The sequence below is a fragment of the Boleophthalmus pectinirostris genome, unplaced genomic scaffold (genome assembly GCF_026225935.1).
Source record: "Boleophthalmus pectinirostris isolate CB_2022bp ecotype Guang Dong unplaced genomic scaffold, ASM2622593v1 HiC_scaffold_8, whole genome shotgun sequence".
NCBI classification, from domain to species: Eukaryota; Metazoa; Chordata; class Actinopteri; order Gobiiformes; family Gobiidae; genus Boleophthalmus; species Boleophthalmus pectinirostris.
This window is the reverse complement of record NW_026571515.1, coordinates 18,089,619-18,109,050: the sequence shown is the minus strand read 5'-3', so window position 1 is coordinate 18,109,050 and position 19,432 is coordinate 18,089,619. Positions and strand designations below refer to the sequence as shown.

The 19,432-nt window shown below is 38.1% G+C and overlaps 1 protein-coding gene across 1 annotated transcript in view; it reads right to left on the bottom strand.

Annotated features, from left to right (window-relative positions):
* LOC110158002 (copine-9-like) overlaps positions 1 to 19,432 on the bottom strand; it is a 229,330-nt gene that overhangs the window by 36,232 nt on the left and 173,666 nt on the right. The window contains exons 9-13 of the mRNA XM_020922421.2: positions 14,884 to 14,987; positions 12,681 to 12,785; positions 5,412 to 5,453; positions 5,121 to 5,196; positions 1,205 to 1,258 (exon numbers count right to left, since the gene is read on the bottom strand). Of these exons, the coding sequence (XP_020778080.2) occupies positions 1,205 to 1,258; positions 5,121 to 5,196; positions 5,412 to 5,453; positions 12,681 to 12,785; positions 14,884 to 14,987 (381 nt within the window). The remainder of the gene's footprint in view (positions 1 to 1,204; positions 1,259 to 5,120; positions 5,197 to 5,411; positions 5,454 to 12,680; positions 12,786 to 14,883; positions 14,988 to 19,432) is intronic.

The window sequence follows — 19,432 nt, the reverse complement described above, 5'->3', positions numbered from 1 at the left end:
CATTCCATTATGTTCGGCTAATCAACAATTACAACCATACCTCAGTTTTTATCATTTCTTCACTGACGCACAACTTCACACGCACTGGGTACATGTGGTTAGAAGAGATGAGGCGCCAAATTCAAGATGATTCCAAAGAGCACGTACATATGCAGTCTGCATTTTACCGCTGATCACATTTACTTCAATGGGGTTTTATCACAGACGGTTTTAATAGATCCATGTTAGGCAATAATTCCATGTTCCAAACGTCCTCCTGGTTTGTGACGTAAGCGTGAATAGTGTCTGCTGGGTAGCTGCTTAGCAAAGCTGTCGATCAAACCTGTTACTAAAGCTGGTGAAAGTGACCTCAGGGAAAGCAGGCATTAGATTGTTTTGTTATTAATGTTCAGACCAAAATGAGGAGGCTCACGGCAGCAATCACAGAGAGAGACGTAAAGATTTTTCAATGGTAAGTGAAGTGCAACCAGAGCAACCACAGTCTATATGCTCTCAAACTACCACAAAACAGTGTCAACAGTACAACAGTAATGGTAGGAACTAGGATTGAACCATCAACATGCCCGAGTTTCAGCAAATTAACAAAGTCTCCATAGAGATAAAAAATTAAAAACAAAATATTATATCTTTTAAAGGGCCCATTTGCACTGTTTTCTGATCTGTGTTATTACAATCTTGTTTCCTTATCTTGCTTTGTTTCATTCACGCATTTAACACTCAAATCCTGCATATATTTGAGTTCTTCTCTTCAGCGAAAAAAAACAAAAAACAAAAACTCTTGTGATTTCATTTGTTAATTGCCTATTTCTACTGAACTGAAGAGAAAAAGTTGATTTTAACTTGAAAACTACCACTACATGACATCGCAAAACACAAGTCTCTGTATGTTTTTGAGGAGGTAACAACATTATAACATGCCTTAAAGCTCACAAGAATCCAATTAAAAGGGTGAAAACTATTTAAAATGACATTTATGAACAGGAAAGTCTACTGTTTGCAAAGGTCAGTAGCTATTAAATGTGATACAAAATAAAGGAAAACAAATGCACTATAGGTTTTAAGAATACATGCATCAGTTTCTACGACAGGTGGTCATAATGTAATGCCTGATCAGTAAAGTGTTTGCAGCTCTTCAAACACAGGCCTTATTTGCCTTCGCTGCAGAGTGCCCCAAAATGACAAAACAAGCTGCAAATTTACTCACCGTCCCAGAATTAATATATTTCTTCTTTTTGCCTTTTTTCTTGGGATTCAAAACCTGCGGGGAGACAGAGCAAAGTCTGATTGAGTGGGCACTTGTAGAGGCACTTCATACCTTGGCCCGGTGTTTAATAATGAACATGAATTATTCAATAGGTCGTGGAGGATGGCGTTTTGTGAGAGAGAAGAGAGGAGGGGAGGAGGGGGAGAGAAAATGGACTCAGGTGAGCAGATTAGACTGTCCCTTCACATTGTGGGCTCGATCTGTTTGGTGGGTCTCATAAACAGCCTCATCAGGGAGTCCCATCTCGTACTTGTATTTCTCTGATGAAAAAGCAGCTATAGATTTGGTCATTAAGAGTCTATAGCGCGGTCTGTGTTCGAATTTACAAAGGATTAATTAATCGCTCGCTTATCTGATGCTGCAAAGGCATAAATTAGAGAGAACAATGGATTAAATGTTGTTAACAATACTTGGTCTTGAAATGTGGCCTTGCCTCCTTTTAATTTATTTTTACTTTGCTCATTGCTGTTTATGTTGATTTCATTATTTCACTAGAGATGTTAAAATGATCCCCAGCTCATGGTATTTACATTTTGGTACGTCACTTTGAATGTTCTCACAAAAACAAACAGACAAACCCTCCTTGTGTTACCATTTTCAAAAGATATTCAAAAGGCAAAGTAAGGACAGAGCATTGGGTGTGTATGGGGAGGTCAGTGAAAATGGGGATTTTCAGAGCCTCGAATGCAGGACAATTAAGATCACTCACGCGTGCATGAGTCACTTACAGTCAGTGAGGAGAAACCATGGTTAAAAGCTCTCGAGGGTAATTTTACATAATATGCAAACACTTAAACACAATTTGTATTATGAGAGTCCAGGTATAAGCAGCATTTCTGTAATACCAATATACTATTATACCATAAAATTAGATTATTGTTACACACATCTATGTTTCATTATGATTCACTGTTTTTAAGTTTACTGTATTATTTGCTTATTGCTCTTTTGACTGTTTTAATATGTGTTTAATATGTGTAAAGCATCTTTGAGGGTCCTGAAAAGTAGCCTGATTCACCTCGTAGAGATCGTCTGACCTCGCAGCATTAGGATTTGTTCACTCAACGGTAGGCGGGTACTTTTTTTACTTCACCAATCGCTGCTATTTGGTCGTGAAGTATGTAATGCGCCAAATCCCGTAGGAAGAAGGGCAATAACATCTTTCCCCTTTATAAAATTCACTAAACATTCTCTTTCTCTCTGTTTCTCTCTGTTCCGGCTTTAAATCCTCGATCTCGGGAATCGTTGCCAACACAGAATGTATGGCTTCGTTTACATCCATCTCGACCGCTTTGGTTACTGTTGTGCTGTACCACAAAAGGGACCCAGACAGGCGCTTGAGTTTGACATCATGTCTTCACAGCTCTTCCCTGATTGACCGGTGAGCGACAACTTCCGGGGTTCTTGCAAACGTCTAGTGTATTCCAATTCCTGACCTAGTCGCTGGAGAGAAATGAAATTGAGCGGAGGCACTAGGTGACACCAGCCTGGCTACCTGAAAAGCACTATATAAATAAAATGTAGTATTATTTTTTCATATTATTCTAATTAAAAAAAAAAAAAAAAAAAAAAAAAAAGAATAATGGATCGATAAAAAATGCTCTGTAAAGTCTTTGTGGCATGTCTGTGAAAAGTGCTATATTAATAAAGACTTACTTACTTACTTACTTAAAATTATTATTATTATTATTACCATTTTGATTTGGTATATGCATATTTATGCTGTTAGGTTTTTTTTTTGCTTGTTTGTTTTTTTCCCTTCCATTGATTACATTGTACTTTGCCATCAAATATCCATAAGTTATATTCACAGATGTTGAATTTAAACTTTATATTACTGACTAAACCCAAGACCTTGCGACTTTAACAACATTAATTCTAGCTGCCCCCATATGTATAAAACATTACTGGCTTATAGAAAGTAGTGAAGACATTTGAAACCCACCAATACAATTCAACAGAATTTGTAAAGTCTTAGTGGAACAGCTCTGAGGCTTCATTTCCATCTAATGACACCCCCGAAGCTTCATTAAGTTCAACAATCTGGACTTTTAAAACATAAATTGAGCCACAAAGTCCATGTCCACATTCTCACGTAAGCTTTATATTCATGACAGCATCTGCCTTTAATCATCTATTCACACCGTGGACTCATTCGGTGGAGAATTTACTAAACAATAAAAGCTTTGATGCAGCTGCCACCTGTCATATGTACAGTACCGGTCTTTTGTCTGGGATCAGAAGTGAAATGCTGGCAGTTACGATGTTTTATGACACAAACCTCTCATTTTCTACTTTGAAATGTTCACCTTTGTAAAACAGAAAAGCAGAAAATATAAATAATATGGACACTTTTTGAAGGAGAAAGCTGCCAGAAGCTGTTAGCGTTTGCAGCTGGCGATGAAGCCACTTTTTAAAATGTGGAAAATGATCAAAGTTGAAAATGATGAAAAGGTGCGGAGGAAATTGTAGAGGTGAGAAAGAAAAAATGACAATTTGCATGAAATTATTTGGAGAGGAAATTAGATAAAATGAAATTTGGAAACTTTTGGAGGAAAATATGCACGCCGAACATCTCATCCAAGTCTAACTGAATCTGTCAAATATTTTCAAATGTTATTAAGATTTAAGTGATAATAATGTTTTTGTTGTTTGCTCTTTTATGTGACAAATGCATTAGTCTTCATATTAAATTAAATTTAGTTTTGTTCCAATAATGTTTGTGTGATCCCTCAATCATCCAGGTAAGATCCATAGCAAAAAAAATATATATATATTCTGTCAAAAACCTCGAGTCACACACAAAGCAATGTGGTCTACTCCTTGAAGACTTATGAGGCAATGTACGTTGAGGTACAGATCATAGCCAAGGAAAATAAATGGTTTGAGAGGAGATTTAAAAGGCTATTTAGGAAAGTTAGGAAGGACAATCCAAGTTAGGAAAGACAATCTATCTTTGAAAAGGAATGGAAGTTTTAGACATTATTTATCTCCTATTTATAAGTCCATCCTTCAGGCGGTCCAGCTTTAGTCTAATCATTAAAATAATAAAAAATAAGTGTAACAGATATATTGTATATTGAGGATGCTGTAAAAATAAAATAAGTAGTGATGCATGTGGAGATTTACACAGGTGTTTAAACAGGCCTGTGTGTTTAAAGGTGCACCATGTAACTTTTTGGTTAGGGGTCCATCGTCTGCTTGTTTCTATGGGGATGTCACAGACCTGCCTGGAATGTTCCATAGTATGACAGAAAACAGTTCTACTTTATATTTATTCAATGAGAGATAGTTTTATAGCTGGAAAATACCTAGAAAAACAGGTATTCTGACTGCAAGCAGGGTTGCCTCTCCATAGATCTGACATGTAACTTGGTCTGGTTTGGTCTCCATGATGATAGAAAGGTTTAATGCCATACTGTGAAACATTCCAGACAAAGCAATAATGTCAAAATATTTAAAGTACCCTCCACAATGCACATTTATTCATGCACTACCTTTATATACAGTATGCAGTACATCTAGGATATTAAAAACACTTAATTTGACTTAATTTGATCAGATTATCGTAAATGATTCCAAAATCTTATCTCGTTTCGCTCTCGTGGACCCCATCTCGTGTCTCATCTTGTGAAACTTCTACTCAATGATCAGAGTTTAGTGTGTATGTAAACATTATAACCGGATCAGATTATTGTAGATTATTTCAAAATCTTATCTTGTCTTCTTCTTGTGAACCTCATCTCATGTCTCGTCTTGTGAAAATTTGTACCACCCAACGATCAGAGTTTGGTGTGCGTGTAAATATAGGGTGTGTTGCAGAAATAGTTCAGGTCCAAAAATACAAATGTCTGACCTCATAGACGTTGAACTGGTTTTGGCCCCGGGATAGTTCTCTGTAGCTGGTGGTGAACTCCCCGATGAAATCATGACTGTAGACACACACAGACCAAATCAAAACCAAATATATTCAGACAAATCACTTCTCTTTTCTCTCTGCATATCTGTCCCTGCCAGTCTGTCAGCACCTGCCTACACCTGTCTCTCTTCTTCATGTTCTGCCCAAACTTTCGCCCACTCTGCGTTAGGTAAAAGTCACACCAGAGTGAATCATTCTCTCAGAGCCTGTCCATACGCCGAGTCCTACCTTCCATCTCTGTCCCAGTCGTACACGTCCACTTTCACCGTCCTGCAACACAAAACAAAACAAAATATTCTTAGACTTTACTTAACAAAGAGTAAAAAAATAAAAACGGTGACAATAAATTCTAAATAAATACCAAAAAGGAAAGCACTTATAAATGTATAAGTGCAAGTAAAAATAAAATAGAAAATAAGTAATAAAAGGTTGTAAGGAAATGATGATTGACAGGACACAGAGTTATCTATTAAGGGTGAGTTGTTGTACAGTTGTAGGGAGTATTATAGTATAAATGTAGTCCTGTATCTATCACTGTTTGAGCCTGTTGGAGAATGAGCTCCTCTGTCCCTCTATAGTTATTACTATTTTTTTCATCAATAAACAATGTTCCACAAGCTTTAAAATGAGTATACAACCATGATATGTCATTTTCTCATCAAATATTGCCTGACCAGCTTGTTTCTCAATCCTCTGTATTATCCTGTGTGTTTTGACATGAATAAGCATTTGGTTAATCCACCTGTCAATCATTCCTGTCTGAAATCAGTTAAAGACCCTCACGCAATGGTCAAGTTTTGTAAGGTTTTGTCAAAGTGTGTGGTCTTGGCTGCCCAGGTAACTTCAAATACATACTTGGGTGTATGTTTTTTTTAAGTCCACAGTTTGTTTTTGTGTTTCTTATGCTAGACACTTAATATTCAGTGTGATAAAATGTGTGTAAATCAGGGGTGTCAAACTTAAATTCACAGAGGCCCAAAATAAAAAACTGGGACTAAGTCGTGGGCCAAACTAAATATTTATTGAAAAATTTCACCAACATCTGCATGTTTTATCTTCTTTCGAGATATGTAATGTTAAACCTTTTCTTATTAAATACATGTTTAATAATAGTTTTGCTTAAACATTGAATCCAGAACAAGCATTATGTAAAATACTAACAAAATTTTAAATAAATAATGGCAGCTCTAATACATATTTGATGTGATCTCTTGGGCCAAATATAATTATATCACAAGCCAAATTTGGACCCCGGACCTGAGTCTGATTTAGAACATCATATTTTACATGTTTACATAACTTAAAGGTGCATTGTGTAACTTTTCTGGTGTAGGATCTGTCAAATGCTTTTCTCTATGGAGATGTTATTGCTTTGTCTGGTTGTTTCACGGTCTGGAATTAAATCTTTCTATCTTCATGGAGACCAAACTGGACCAAATTACAGGTCAGATCTGTGGAGACCCCACTCACAGTCAGAATGTCTGTTTTTCTAGGTATTTTTGAGTTTTAATTAAATCAGTGTAAGGTAGAGCTTCACACTGTGGAACATTCCAGTGAAAGACCCTCTACCAGTGCACCTTTAAAACATGTTAATTGGATATTTCCGATCTGCACCAAAATCAGATTGCTAAAAACTAGTGCTAACATAACTCCACAGTCCTTTAGAGGAAATCATTAGGCACAATCATTAACACAGTGGGAATATAATAACACTATTAGGGCTGATTGTCATGAGACCTGCAGTTATATGCCTTCATAATGTGTCCAGCTGTTTCAGGAAGTTACTCAGCAATGTAAAAAGTGCAACTGGAACTTCGTCTCAAGGGCTAATTTAATACAACAGCTGCAGTGAACTTTTAGTTTGGTCTCGACAAAGTTTCCAGATTGGCGTATTTGTAATGGTGCTTCTATGACTCATCAAAAATGACAGACTGATGACGGCAGGCAACTCTAAATAATGAGCTTCTATTTTTTCTCTGCCTGTTTGAAGTATAAATGTCTCAGTGTTATTAAAAGTGACGGGAGAGACACATGAATCAACTTTGAGAATAGAAAGGTTCGAGTTAAAGGGCCTGTAGCGGATTTCAGATCATGAGGCAAGAACTTGAAGAACTTAGGTGTGAAGTTAGTTTGAATATTTAGGCCCTGCCACGTAGTCCTTTCTGATGCGGAGATGTTGCGCCATGACTCAGAAACAACTCACCGTCGATAGTGTCAGACATGTTGTTGCCTTTAGTTATGGAACTTTTGGCTCTTTTGTGAACTTTTGAGCCTTTTGGACCTAGTTACATAATCCAAAAAGATGTTCAAAAGACTTTATGCATTTATTAAAGATGCACCTATGTAATTTTTTGGTTGGAGATCTGTCACCTGCTTGTTTCTATGGATATGTCATTGTCTACTTTATATTTATTCAACTACAGGTGTTTCTATTATACTCAAAACTACCTAGAAAACACACATTTTGACTGTGTGTGGGTTGCCTATCCACAGATCTGACCTGTAACTTGGCCTGGTTTGGTCTCCATGATTATAGAAAGGTTTAATAAGATACTGTGTAACATTCCAAAGCAATAACGAAAAGTATTTGACAGATCCTCCACCAAAAAAGTTACACAATGCACCTTTAAAGGGACATAGGACCTCATTTCCTAGTGAGCCAAAGTGTTGGAGAAACTTTTTAAAATATTTCATCCAGTACTTGTATTTGCAGAGGTCGCTGGTGCTAGGCTAGTGCATGTCAATGGCCATAGTTAACCTAACACTAACTCACTCCATAAAACACCCGAAGCAAAACATTTATAACGCCAGACTGTCACTGTGAATGTCTGTGTCAAGATAATAATTTTAGAAGTAAAACCAAACTTACATTTGAATAGAATGGAATAGAATAGGCTAGAAAGCTTTTATTGTCATTACACAGTATAATGAAATTCAGAGCTGCTCCGTCAAAGTGCAAGAATTACACAAAATAAATAAAACAAATTAACAGTTCTCATTCAGTATGGTGACAGCTTTGGGGAAGAAGCTGTCCCTCAGTCTACTGGTCCAAGCTGGAATTTACCTGAAGCGGATGCCAGAAGGCAACAGGATGAACAGGTGGAATCCAGGGTGTGTATTGTCTTAAATGAATTTCCTTGCTCTGAAGGATCTTGAAGAATTTATGTCTGAGCAGCAGCAGCGAGTTGTACTTCCTGATAGAAAGCTTGGCAGAGGCGGACTGATATCATCTAGCATCTATCTTACCGGTAAAGTAAAATTTTGCTGCTGCTGAGATATAGTCCCTCAACATGCAATGATTCATGCGATGCAAGGTTAGTTTTATTTCAAACATTATTCTGTCAACACAGACATTTACATCAACAGTCTGATATGATAATAGATTTACTTCGGGTGTTTTTGTGGAGTGGGTAAGACTGTTTATAGTCGCAGGATAACTATGGCCATGCACCAGGGACCTCTGCAAATACAAGAACTGGATGGAATATTTTAAAAAGTGTCTCCACACGTCTCCAACACTCTGACTCACTAGAAAATAAGGTCCCTTTAAGACAAAAGTCAATGTGAAAACTCATTTGAGCTAAAGAGAGAAATGTCCAATGCTGAGATTTGTTTAAAATGGTTCAAAGTGAGAGTGACAGTGTTTTGTTTTTTTTGTTCTTTTTTTAGACTTTCAAATTATGCATGACCTAAATAAAATGTTGCACTAAAATAATAATAATAATATAATAATTAAAAAATAAAACTAAATGTTATTATGATACCAAATATGTTTTTTGTTTTGTTTTGTTTTTTTTATGGACAAAGCTCTCCCTCATGTTGCTTACTCTGCTTCTGTGCTAATTCTTATCTTCAATTAATATTAACATGCCAAAATTTTTTTAAAAGGTTCTTTAAAAAAAAAAAAAAAAAAGAAGATCTCCAATTCCAACTGTTCACGTTCAAAAGAGTTGACTCATTCGCAAACGTCATGTCATTAGTTTCTTTAGAGTTCCCCAATATCTAGCTACTATTTTCCCATTTTGTCACTATTGAAAATGCACAATGACAGAGAATCAAGAGTCTCGGGTAATGTCAGGCAGTTGGTTTCCCCTGATTCTTAGTAACAATGTGCCTGATTGGATGAAAAAATGGTAACTCCTGTCAGTCGCTTCAGTATTTTAAAGTCTCAAATGTTTCCTTTTCTTACATAACAGCTTTTACTATACGATGCAAGCTGTAATGACAAGAGTACGTCAAAATCAAATCCTTATGTCATTCATTCATTCGTTTTTCAAAAAAAAAACAAAACAAAACATTATGTGTATATATATATATATATATATATATATATATATATATATATATATATATATATATATATATATATATATATATATTCACACTTTTTTTTTTCTTCTTCATTCTTTGTCTCCAAAATCAAAATGAAAAAACGATTTAAAAAAAAAAAATTTTTTTTTCAGTTTTTGATTTTGTGTTTGAATGAGTAATGGAAAACCGGATAACGGCCGTTTCCGTTTTTGTGACTTAAACTGTGATGCCGGATATGTTAAGTCCTTAACCAGGACTAAACCAAGTCTAAACCAGATCTAAACCAGTCTGAGTCCTGGTCTGGTCCCGGTCTTTTCCCGGTCTCAGTCCCGGTCTGTTCCCAGTCTGATCCAGGTCTCATACCCAGTTTCAGTCCTGATCTTGTCCCAGTCTGGTCCCGGTCTGGTCCCGTTCTCAGCCCTAGTCACAGTCCTGATCTTGTCCTGGTCTGGTCCCAGTCTCTGTCCCGGTCTCTGTCCCGGTCTCTGTCCTGGTCACCCAATAGTCTACACGGGCGCACCTCCAGGCCCATCCCAACACTCAGTCCTGTTTAAGTCCTGGTTCAGTCCGTATGCATCACAAAAGTCCAGCATCGCAGTTTAAGTCACGGAAACAGGAAACGGTTCTTGTCCATTTTTTCCATTATACATTTAAACACAAAATCAAAAACTGAAAAAAATGAATCGTTATCCGTTTTTTCATTTTGGTTTTGGAGACAAACAATGAAGAAAATAGTTGTTTTTTCATTTTCTTATTTTTGGTTATATTTTGAAAAACTAATGAACAAATGAACGGATTCAATCAGATACAGATCCTTTAACAGTGCTGTTTTCTTCTTCATAAGTGGGTTTTTTTTTTGGTTTTTTTTTTGTTCTGTTTTGAATGATTTATACACTTTTTGATTACATTTTTAACCTTTTAAAACTACTTAGGTGCTCATTGTACTTCAGCAGGAGATCCGGAGCGCTGTTGGTGAAGCTTTTACCCAATAACAAAAAGGTGGGTGGTTCAAACCCAGTGCACACAGATTCATGGACGTGTGTGGGTGAGTGGTTCCCTGATGTGATCTGAGTGCACAGTATAGAGTATATATGTAAGAGAAATGTGCTATATAAATACGAGCAATTACTTTTCACAGTTTACATTTTGTATTTACCCCGTTGCCGTGGGAGACCGGGTCAATCTCAATAACACCAGTGCTGGTCCTTTACACATCAAGACCGACTGCTGGCATTATTCTGATTGCCCCGGCAACTGATGATGTCACCGCACGGAGGACACGTCTGATTGGTTCTCCCCGTGCACTTGGACCGAGAGGATTCCCCACGTCTGAATGTAGGCGATGTTCATTAATCATACAACAGTCCATAGTAGAGTGGTACGGTCTTTGTTAAAGGGCTCCAGCAGAGAAAGGCTGTTCATTATAAACTTCAATCATATGGTCCTATGAATAAAATATGCTAGACATTTTTGTGCACAACTGTCTCTGCCGTTTCTCATGTATCACTCGTGCCTCATATGAGCAGATTCTAGTTCATGAATTGTTACTATTTTTAAAGGCGGCATATCATGCAGAATAGACTTTTATGAGATTTTAACCATATTATAATGGTTTCCTTTCATAATTAACTTAACCATAGTTGTATTTTGATTGATTCATGCATGTTCCCAGACCAGCCATGTGAAAAACCTCTGTCCTGACTAGAAATGATCCAACCACAGCTGCTAATTTGTATCACGCTTCTCTCAAATGTTCTTTTACCCGAGATAAATAACAGTTTAATGCTTTGATTTGTGCTTCTCAGTCCTTTGTTTATACCAGAACAGAGCATGCGATTCTCTGATTGGTTGATCCACGTGTCAGTCACACCCTTTAGATACATCTTCAGATCCTTTTTTGTCGAAGTGCGTGGTTAAGTAATGGGTAAGGTAAGTAATCATGTAATGTCCTCTGTTTGAGACTGGAGTACTCAGAAAATGTCACACAGTGCATTTATTCAAAGTCACCCCTGTAAGTGCCAGCCTTGATGAGTTTCATTGGACTGAAGCCGAACACTATAGACTGTATATAAAGGACATAGTATAGACTTTCTCTGTGTAAATGGACATAGGTGTTGCCATGGTGTTTCAAATAGGAAGTGAGCATAGGGGGCTCCATTACACTGTTTCCAATTGACTTTAAATTGAAAAAAATAAAATAAAAATTGTCACCCTTCTCTCTGTAACTGCTGCTGTGAGTCTCATCATTTTGCTCTTAAACTGTCCGTATTAACTAGGGCTGGGTATCAGTAAAAAGTTGATGATACAATACATACCTCGATTCATAGGCCATGATACAATACATATCTTGATACAGTGCACTTTTGGTTCGATACGATATATTTCAAATCGATTTGATACAGTTCAATATAAAATAAAGGCTAAATCATGGCTGTGATACGAAAAGCTTTTCTTAAACCACTTCTTGTGCAAAGTTCATATGAAACACAAACATTTTAATCATCAGAACAGTGAAAATGTCAAATGTGTTGCATAAATGAGCTTCCTTCCTCTAAACCAGCCAACCAGTCTGTGGGTCATTTGGTACTGGGCTGTACAGAAAGAATAAATAACTTACAGTCTGAATAATGTTTTATTTTGAAAAATGACAGAAAAATTACATCTGTCTATGACTCACTCTGGACGCATGATAGTCACGTTATACATTAACGCTAAATTATTAAACTCACAAGCTGCAAAATGAGTAAAAAACAGACATCTTTGGAAACATTTATTACTATATTTACAAAATACCACAGTTTCTCTGTTGGTCGAATCATTTTATTTTGTCGTATTTATCCGCCACACCTTAAAGGTCGGTTCATAAAAATATTGTCTGACATTAAACCAATCCGTAGCGCAAAAATGGTTTGGGAATGCTGCACTAAACAAGTAACAAAACTGTAGCACTGTAACAAAATAATTTAGTAAAATATACCAAAAAATACTCTTGGCGAAATATCGATACAGCGGTCCTCAATATTGATATTGTATCATCACATTAAACGATACAATATATCAATATTTTTGCACACCCCTAGTATTAACCCGCTTTACATGATCCTGGTGTTTTTATTTTGCTATGTTGTAACGTCTTTATACAGTCTCTGCTTGGACTCTGTTCAAATCTATATTGAGCGTTCCCACCTGTCGTAGTCTCCGTTGCACAGCGCTCGCACTGGGATCGTGAAGGGCTGCCACACTGGGTTCAGCGTGTTCTTGATCACCTCGGTCTTATGGCAGATGGTGAACCTGTCCACACACAACATAAGCATCAGTCTATCTCCATGACGACTGCTTCTATCAACTCTCTCTTCTTGGAAATGATGGACTTTTATTTCCAAACATATTGTTATTGCAGGGTGCATCACTCGGAGGAAGTAATAATCCTAAATTTAGATTGGACTCTATGGGAGGCAGATGTGCGGAGAAACTGACAGACTACTTCACTAAAAAGATGGAATTACTTTTCAGGCAAAAGCTCATAAGGCAGGCGTTAAAGTCTGAGCATTGAACGGTATAATGGGATAAGGGAATCGTTATCAAAGAACGTTACATGCTGCAAGTACAGATACATTAGCCAAATGAAGAGCATGGAAGATATAGAACTAGACAGCGCAGTGTTATTTGCAGTCCCAAGGAAATTATAGGCTTTCTTGTGTTAGTTAGACTGTTAAGAATATCATTAAAAGCAGGGATACTGGATTTTCACTTCACAAAAAGGAAGAAGTAAGGATTTAAATCTTTGGTCTTCTCATCTCTAACTCTCACAAACCCTTTGGGACATCGTTAATATCCACATGTATTCATTTTTGGGCGCGTGCACAGCCAATCAGAGCACTGCTTTTGGGGCTTACTTTCAAGTTGACAAGAAATGTAACTACTTTAATAGACAGGGAACAGCAGTCTCATTTAGTCACTGCTTTTACAATCAAATATACTCTGGGGGAAACACAAAATCTGCTCATTTTTTAACCATGTTGAAGTAATTTCTCCTCTCCCATTTGGCACCACAGTTTTCTAACATGGAAGCTTTTATTAAATTGTTTTAGATGACTATTGTCATTTAATATTGACATTATAACGTACTGATCTAAAGGTGTCATACATTATAACTGTATGGCAGACACATGCACAAAAGGTTTTCTTTAAATAATGCAAAATCTTAAGATAGGGCCAAAAATGGCTTGATTTTATTCCACTGTTCCTATTGATAGAGGTAGATTTAACCAATCACATTTAAGCAGTGGTCTAGTGGGGATTTTTTAAGTTGGGGTACACAATTCATGACGTAATAAATTAGTAATAATTGATTTTTTGTTTAGTTTTTTTTTACTCAAAATGATGGGGAATCATGTTACATTAATGGAGTTCATAATCACCTACAGAAATTAAATCATAGGTTACAACACATTAACCAAGATTGAACCAGGAGGGCTAAACCAGGTCTGAACCAGGACTAAACCAGGACTAAACCAGGTGTAAACCAGGTCTTAAGCAAGACTAAACCTGGACTGAACTTGGACTTGAGAGAAACAGAGAGAACTCCGGAGCTCTGCACTGGTCCTTTCGCCCGCGGTCACCCGAAGGTCTACACGGGCGCACCTCCAGGCCAGTACAAACACTCAGGGCCTGTTTACATGAAAACGCTTGCGGGTAAAAATGACAAAATATTTTATCAAAAGTGCCATTCGTTTAGACGGTGATGGCATTTTTGGGGCTTAAAAACACAAAAATCTGAAACCATCCTCTAGAGTGGAAAAGTTGAATACGCTCTGCCGTAGCGTTTCTGTCTACACTGCCCAAGATGCCAAACTCTGGTCAGATCTGCTCACGTCGTATGTACGTGTTTACGTCACATACATCACCACCTAGCTGCCTGGCATGCGTACCCAATCAAATTCCACACACCTTTGCGTCACCGTATGCACACAGATTTCCTCCTGTAAATGCTCATCTAAACGCGGAATAAAAAGTGAAGACGCGACGCCACTTTTGCGTGTTCTGTTCAGACAGTCATCATATAAACATAGTCTCAGTCCTGGTTCAGTCCTGGTCCCTCATGTCGCAGGTGACTATACTGCATATATCATGAGCCTATGCAGTTGAAGTTATTTATTATTTGTTATTTTTTTATTTCACGTTGGGAGAAGTGGGTGGATGGCGTAAAACCGTGTACCATGCCCACTACACCGCTGCATTTAAGCGTAACTCTCAGAAAAAGCTAATATATTTTACGTGTTCCTAAACCAATATTAGACAATAGCATGTGCATAAATTGTGATTAGACTCAGGCTTTCTTAGTCACCAATAATATTAGAAAACAGTGATAAAACAGCTTCCAACTCACGTTCCATCCTCATTGCTTCGGTAGAAAACCAGGAAGGGGTCGGACTTTCCAAAGAAGTCCTTTTTGTCCAGTTTGTTGGCGCACAGCTGCATGGTGGCGATATCCTGCACAGACACACACACACACACACACACACACAGTTATCTCACATCAGCTCAATCCGCCGCTGACGCAACCTCATTTTTAACTCTGCAACTTGTTTACTGCTCACTGTGTACGGTGGTGATACTGCACTTGGTGAGTTGTGTGCTGCTAATCATTTAAAAATAAAATAATCTGAATTGGAACAAATTGTTGAGTCATGCAAATACCCACGCAAATAAATGTAATGTTAAAGGTCCGGTATTACACAAAATTGACTCTTGTGAGCTTTAAGCCATGCTATAATGTTGTTACCTCATCAAAAACATATACAGAGTTGTGTTTTGTTACATTCACATGTCTTTGAGTAACACTGATGTCATGAAGTGTTAGTTTTCACATTAACAGCTTCTTTTACCTTTTGTTTAGTAGAGAACAAAAATTCCAGGCCTGAAATCATCCAAATCATTCTAGTGGTGTATTCAAAAACTGTGGAGCACTTCTTATATTATCACATGACATCACAAGGTGGAACAGAGTGTTTGCAGTTTGAGAGAACGACTCCAAAGCCTAAATATACAGGATTTGTGTGTTAAACATGTGTGAATAAAACAAAACACAAATCCAGGTCTGTTTGTGATGAGGACATTATAACATAGATCAAAAAAATAGTGTGATACAGGCCCTTTAATTAGAATTTGTTCCAGTGGCAACTCAGTTGACTTCCCCAGAATGCATATACTGTATTCCATAGGGGACCATTCAGTGCAGTAGCTCGAGTCTAATGCGATTTAAAACTAGGGGAGTTAGTGTTCGCAAACAAACATCACAGCCTTATTTGGTTATCCTATTAAATTGAATGGGAAAGAATGATATTATCTGTACCACACTGTGTGCACAGCTGTTCTAAACATGTCACTACTGGAAGGGACCATTAAGACAACTTTAGAATCTGAATGTAGATTTTATATATATTTTTTTTGGAATACATTTTTGCTCATATTGCAACAAATAAATCGCAATCACTCGGTTACAGGTTATAACAAAGCTTTGTTATTATTATGTTTAAAGGTCCTGTATTATGCAAAGTGGATTCTTGTGAGCTTTAAGCCATGTTAGAACGTTGTTACTTCATCAAAAACATATCAGGAGTTGTGTTTTGTCTCTTTCACACGTTTGGGTAACCTTTTACTATTTGTCTGTCTACATTTCCAAAGCTCAAAATGTAGAGGTGGGACCAAATCATTTTGAAAGTCTCAAGTAAGTCTCAAGTCTTTGACCTCAAGTCCGAGTCAAGTCCCAAGTCAAATACAGGCAAGTCCAAGTCAAGTCTTGAGTCACTGGCCCATAAATCCAAGTCAAGTCCAAGTCAAGTCCAAGTCTTTAAACCAAAGTACCAAATACAGTTTACATGTTTGCAATTTACATGAATTTTAAACTAAATTGCACTTCAAACAATCATAGTATATTTATATATGAGTATTTATACAGTATATAAGAGTTGTAGAAATTTACATTTTTCTTTTTTTAAATGTCTCAACAAGATCTTAGTGTGAATCATTACGGTCAGAAAGAATTCAGATTTGTAAGTTTTCTCAAGTCACCTTCAAGTCCAAGTCAAATCCCACCTCTTAGTCCATTTTATCAAGTCAAGTCTCAAGTCCTAAAAATAGTGACTCAAGTCAAGTCCAAGTCACAACTTGCAAATCCCCGCCTCTGCCTTGTAGCGTCATAAAGCAAAAGTTTTTACATTAACAGCTACAGCTTCCTTTTACCTTAACTTTTGGAGAAATTGGCAATATCCTGTCTGAAATTATCTAAATGATTCTAGTGAAGGTGTACGGAGTTTAAAACACAGCGCTTAAGAGAAGAACTCAGCTTAAATATGCAGGGTTTGTGTGTGAATGACATAAAACACAACTCCAGGCATGTTTTTTATGAGGAAATGTTATAACACAGATCAGAAAATAGCGTAATATAAAACCTTTAATCATGATGGGGCCACTTTGCCAGTTGTTTTTCATTTGTACATTTGCTTGTGGTGGCTAATACTAATTAACAAGTGCCCTTACCTTTACGTTACAGACGTTATTTCATTAAACATGCTTCTTTGGTGTTCAGGGCTCTTTATTTATTCTACACTCAAATACATCTTGTCAACAGCAGGTAAGCTAAAGCATAATTTGAGCAGATAGCATCCATAAGAGTGCTCCAGCTTTAGATTTAAATTACACTTTATGAGGAAGTGGTTCTTATGTAAGAGTTGCAGAGACGTGGGATTGCCTCATCCATATGTATGCAGCTCTGAGTACAGCTGTTAATGAGGACGCCACAGAGGACGGACAGACAGGGACAGGCAGGGGAGGAGAGAGACAGCGGGACTGGCAGGGGGAGGGGAGATATATAGGGGGAAAGACAGAGGGTGGAGAGACAGATGAGGGGAGAGGAGACATGCAGAATGACATATGGGGAGAGTAGAGACAGATGGGGAGGAGACGGACAGAGAGAGGGACTGGAAGGACACACAGAAAGGGGACAGAGAAAGAGAGGGAAAGAGACGGGAGGAGGAGAGACAGGCAGAAGGACAGATGGAGGGAGAAGAGCTGGAAAGGGGACAGAGAGAGGGAGAGGAGAGACAGACAGAGGAAAAGACTTGGATAGGAGAGAGAGACAGGGAGGCTGGCAGGGGGAGAAGAGACAGGTAGAATGACAGAGAAAGGGAGAGTGAGTCAGACCAAGTGAAAGCCAGGAGGCGGAGAGACAGACAAGGGACAGAGACGGAGGGAGAGACAGAGAGAAGAGAAAAAAGCAGAGGGACAGACAGGTAGAGGAGAGACAGAAGGAGGACAGACAGGCAGGGGGAAAGACAGGGGGAGGAAAGCGATAGAGAGACAAACAGGGGACAAAGAGGGACGGGGAGAACAAACAGAGAGAGGAGAGACAGGGTGAGGACTGATGGGGAGGAGAGACTGGCCGGGGGACAGGTGAAGGCAGGACTACCAAGGGAAGAGACATGGTGATAGGAAAAAAGACACACAGAGGGAGGAGAGATAGAGAGGGAAGAGAAGAGATAAGCAGAGGGACACACAGGGGTAGGAGAGACAGGCAGGGGGGAAAGACAGGAGGAGGAAAGTGAGACAGAGTCACAGAGGGGACAAAGAGAGGGACAGAGAGGACAGACAGATAGATGAGAAACAGGGAGAGGAGAGATAGAGGGGGAAGGTGAAACAGACAGGGAGAAAAGAGAAAACAGGGACAAACAGAGAGAGGAGAGACAGACATGGGGAGATACAGGGGGAGGAGAGACAGACAAAGGGACAGACATGTTGACAGGGTGAGGAGAAAATGGACCAAGATGGGATGAGATGGGACCAAGTCATTGTTTTGCAAGTCTCGAGTAAGTTCCAAGTCCCAAGTCAAAGACATGCAAGCCCAAGTCGAGTCTCAAGTCACTGGCCTGTAAATCCAAGTCAAGTCCAAGTTGTCTGCTTTGAGTCATTTCAAGTCTTCTAACCAAAAACAGGACCAAATATAGCTTAGATTTTTACTATTTATATAACTTTTAAACTAAATTGTATGTAAAACTGGTAAAAATGGTCATGGTATATTTATATATGGGTATTTATATTGTAGAATTGTTAATTTTTCCTTTTATTTAAAATTTAAAAGTGCTTAATATCAGTTATTTTGTCATGTAGTCTGCACTTAAATGGAAGGATCGTGTTTTTTGTAGTTCCCTCTGTTTTACTGCATCGTACTGTATATTCCTGTATTGTACTGTATATTACTGTAGTACATTTGAGGATACCATCTCACAGTAGGCTACTTCAGTTCCATCTAAAGTACTGAACAAAAGTGGGAGGCATTTATCAACTGTAAAGAGAAAAGTATTTTCTAAAAACATACATTTTTTTTTAGCAGAAGCATCAGGTCTTCTCAAGTCACAGGGCTCAAGTCTGAGACAAGTCAAGTCATTCACCTTCAAGTCCAAGTCGCGTTCCAAGTCTCTGTCCATTTTATCAAGTTTTTTATCAGGTTTCAAGTCTGAAAAATAGTGACTCAAGTCTGACTCGAGTCCAAGTCACGACTTGCACGTCCCCACGTCTGGGAGAGACAGACAGAGGGGAGAGACTGGCACAATGGCAGGCAGGAGGACAGAAGGTGAAGGCGAGACCAACAGGAGAAAAGAGAGATGGGGACAGACAGACAGGAGCAGAGACCGACAGGAGTATAGACAGGTGCAGGACAAACCCACAAACTGCACTAATTAGGTGTTTTACTTTTAGCCTGGAGTGGATTTACTCAAGGGAGAAGCTAAACTCATCACACAGACAGATCGCACTCGTCGCACGCTTATCCTAAATGAAAAAAAAAACAAAAAAAACGTTAAGATCCTGGGCGCTGAAAACTCCCACAGTCACTGAGGTAAACATGGCTAACACCAGGCTAATGCGCTTTCATTACATCC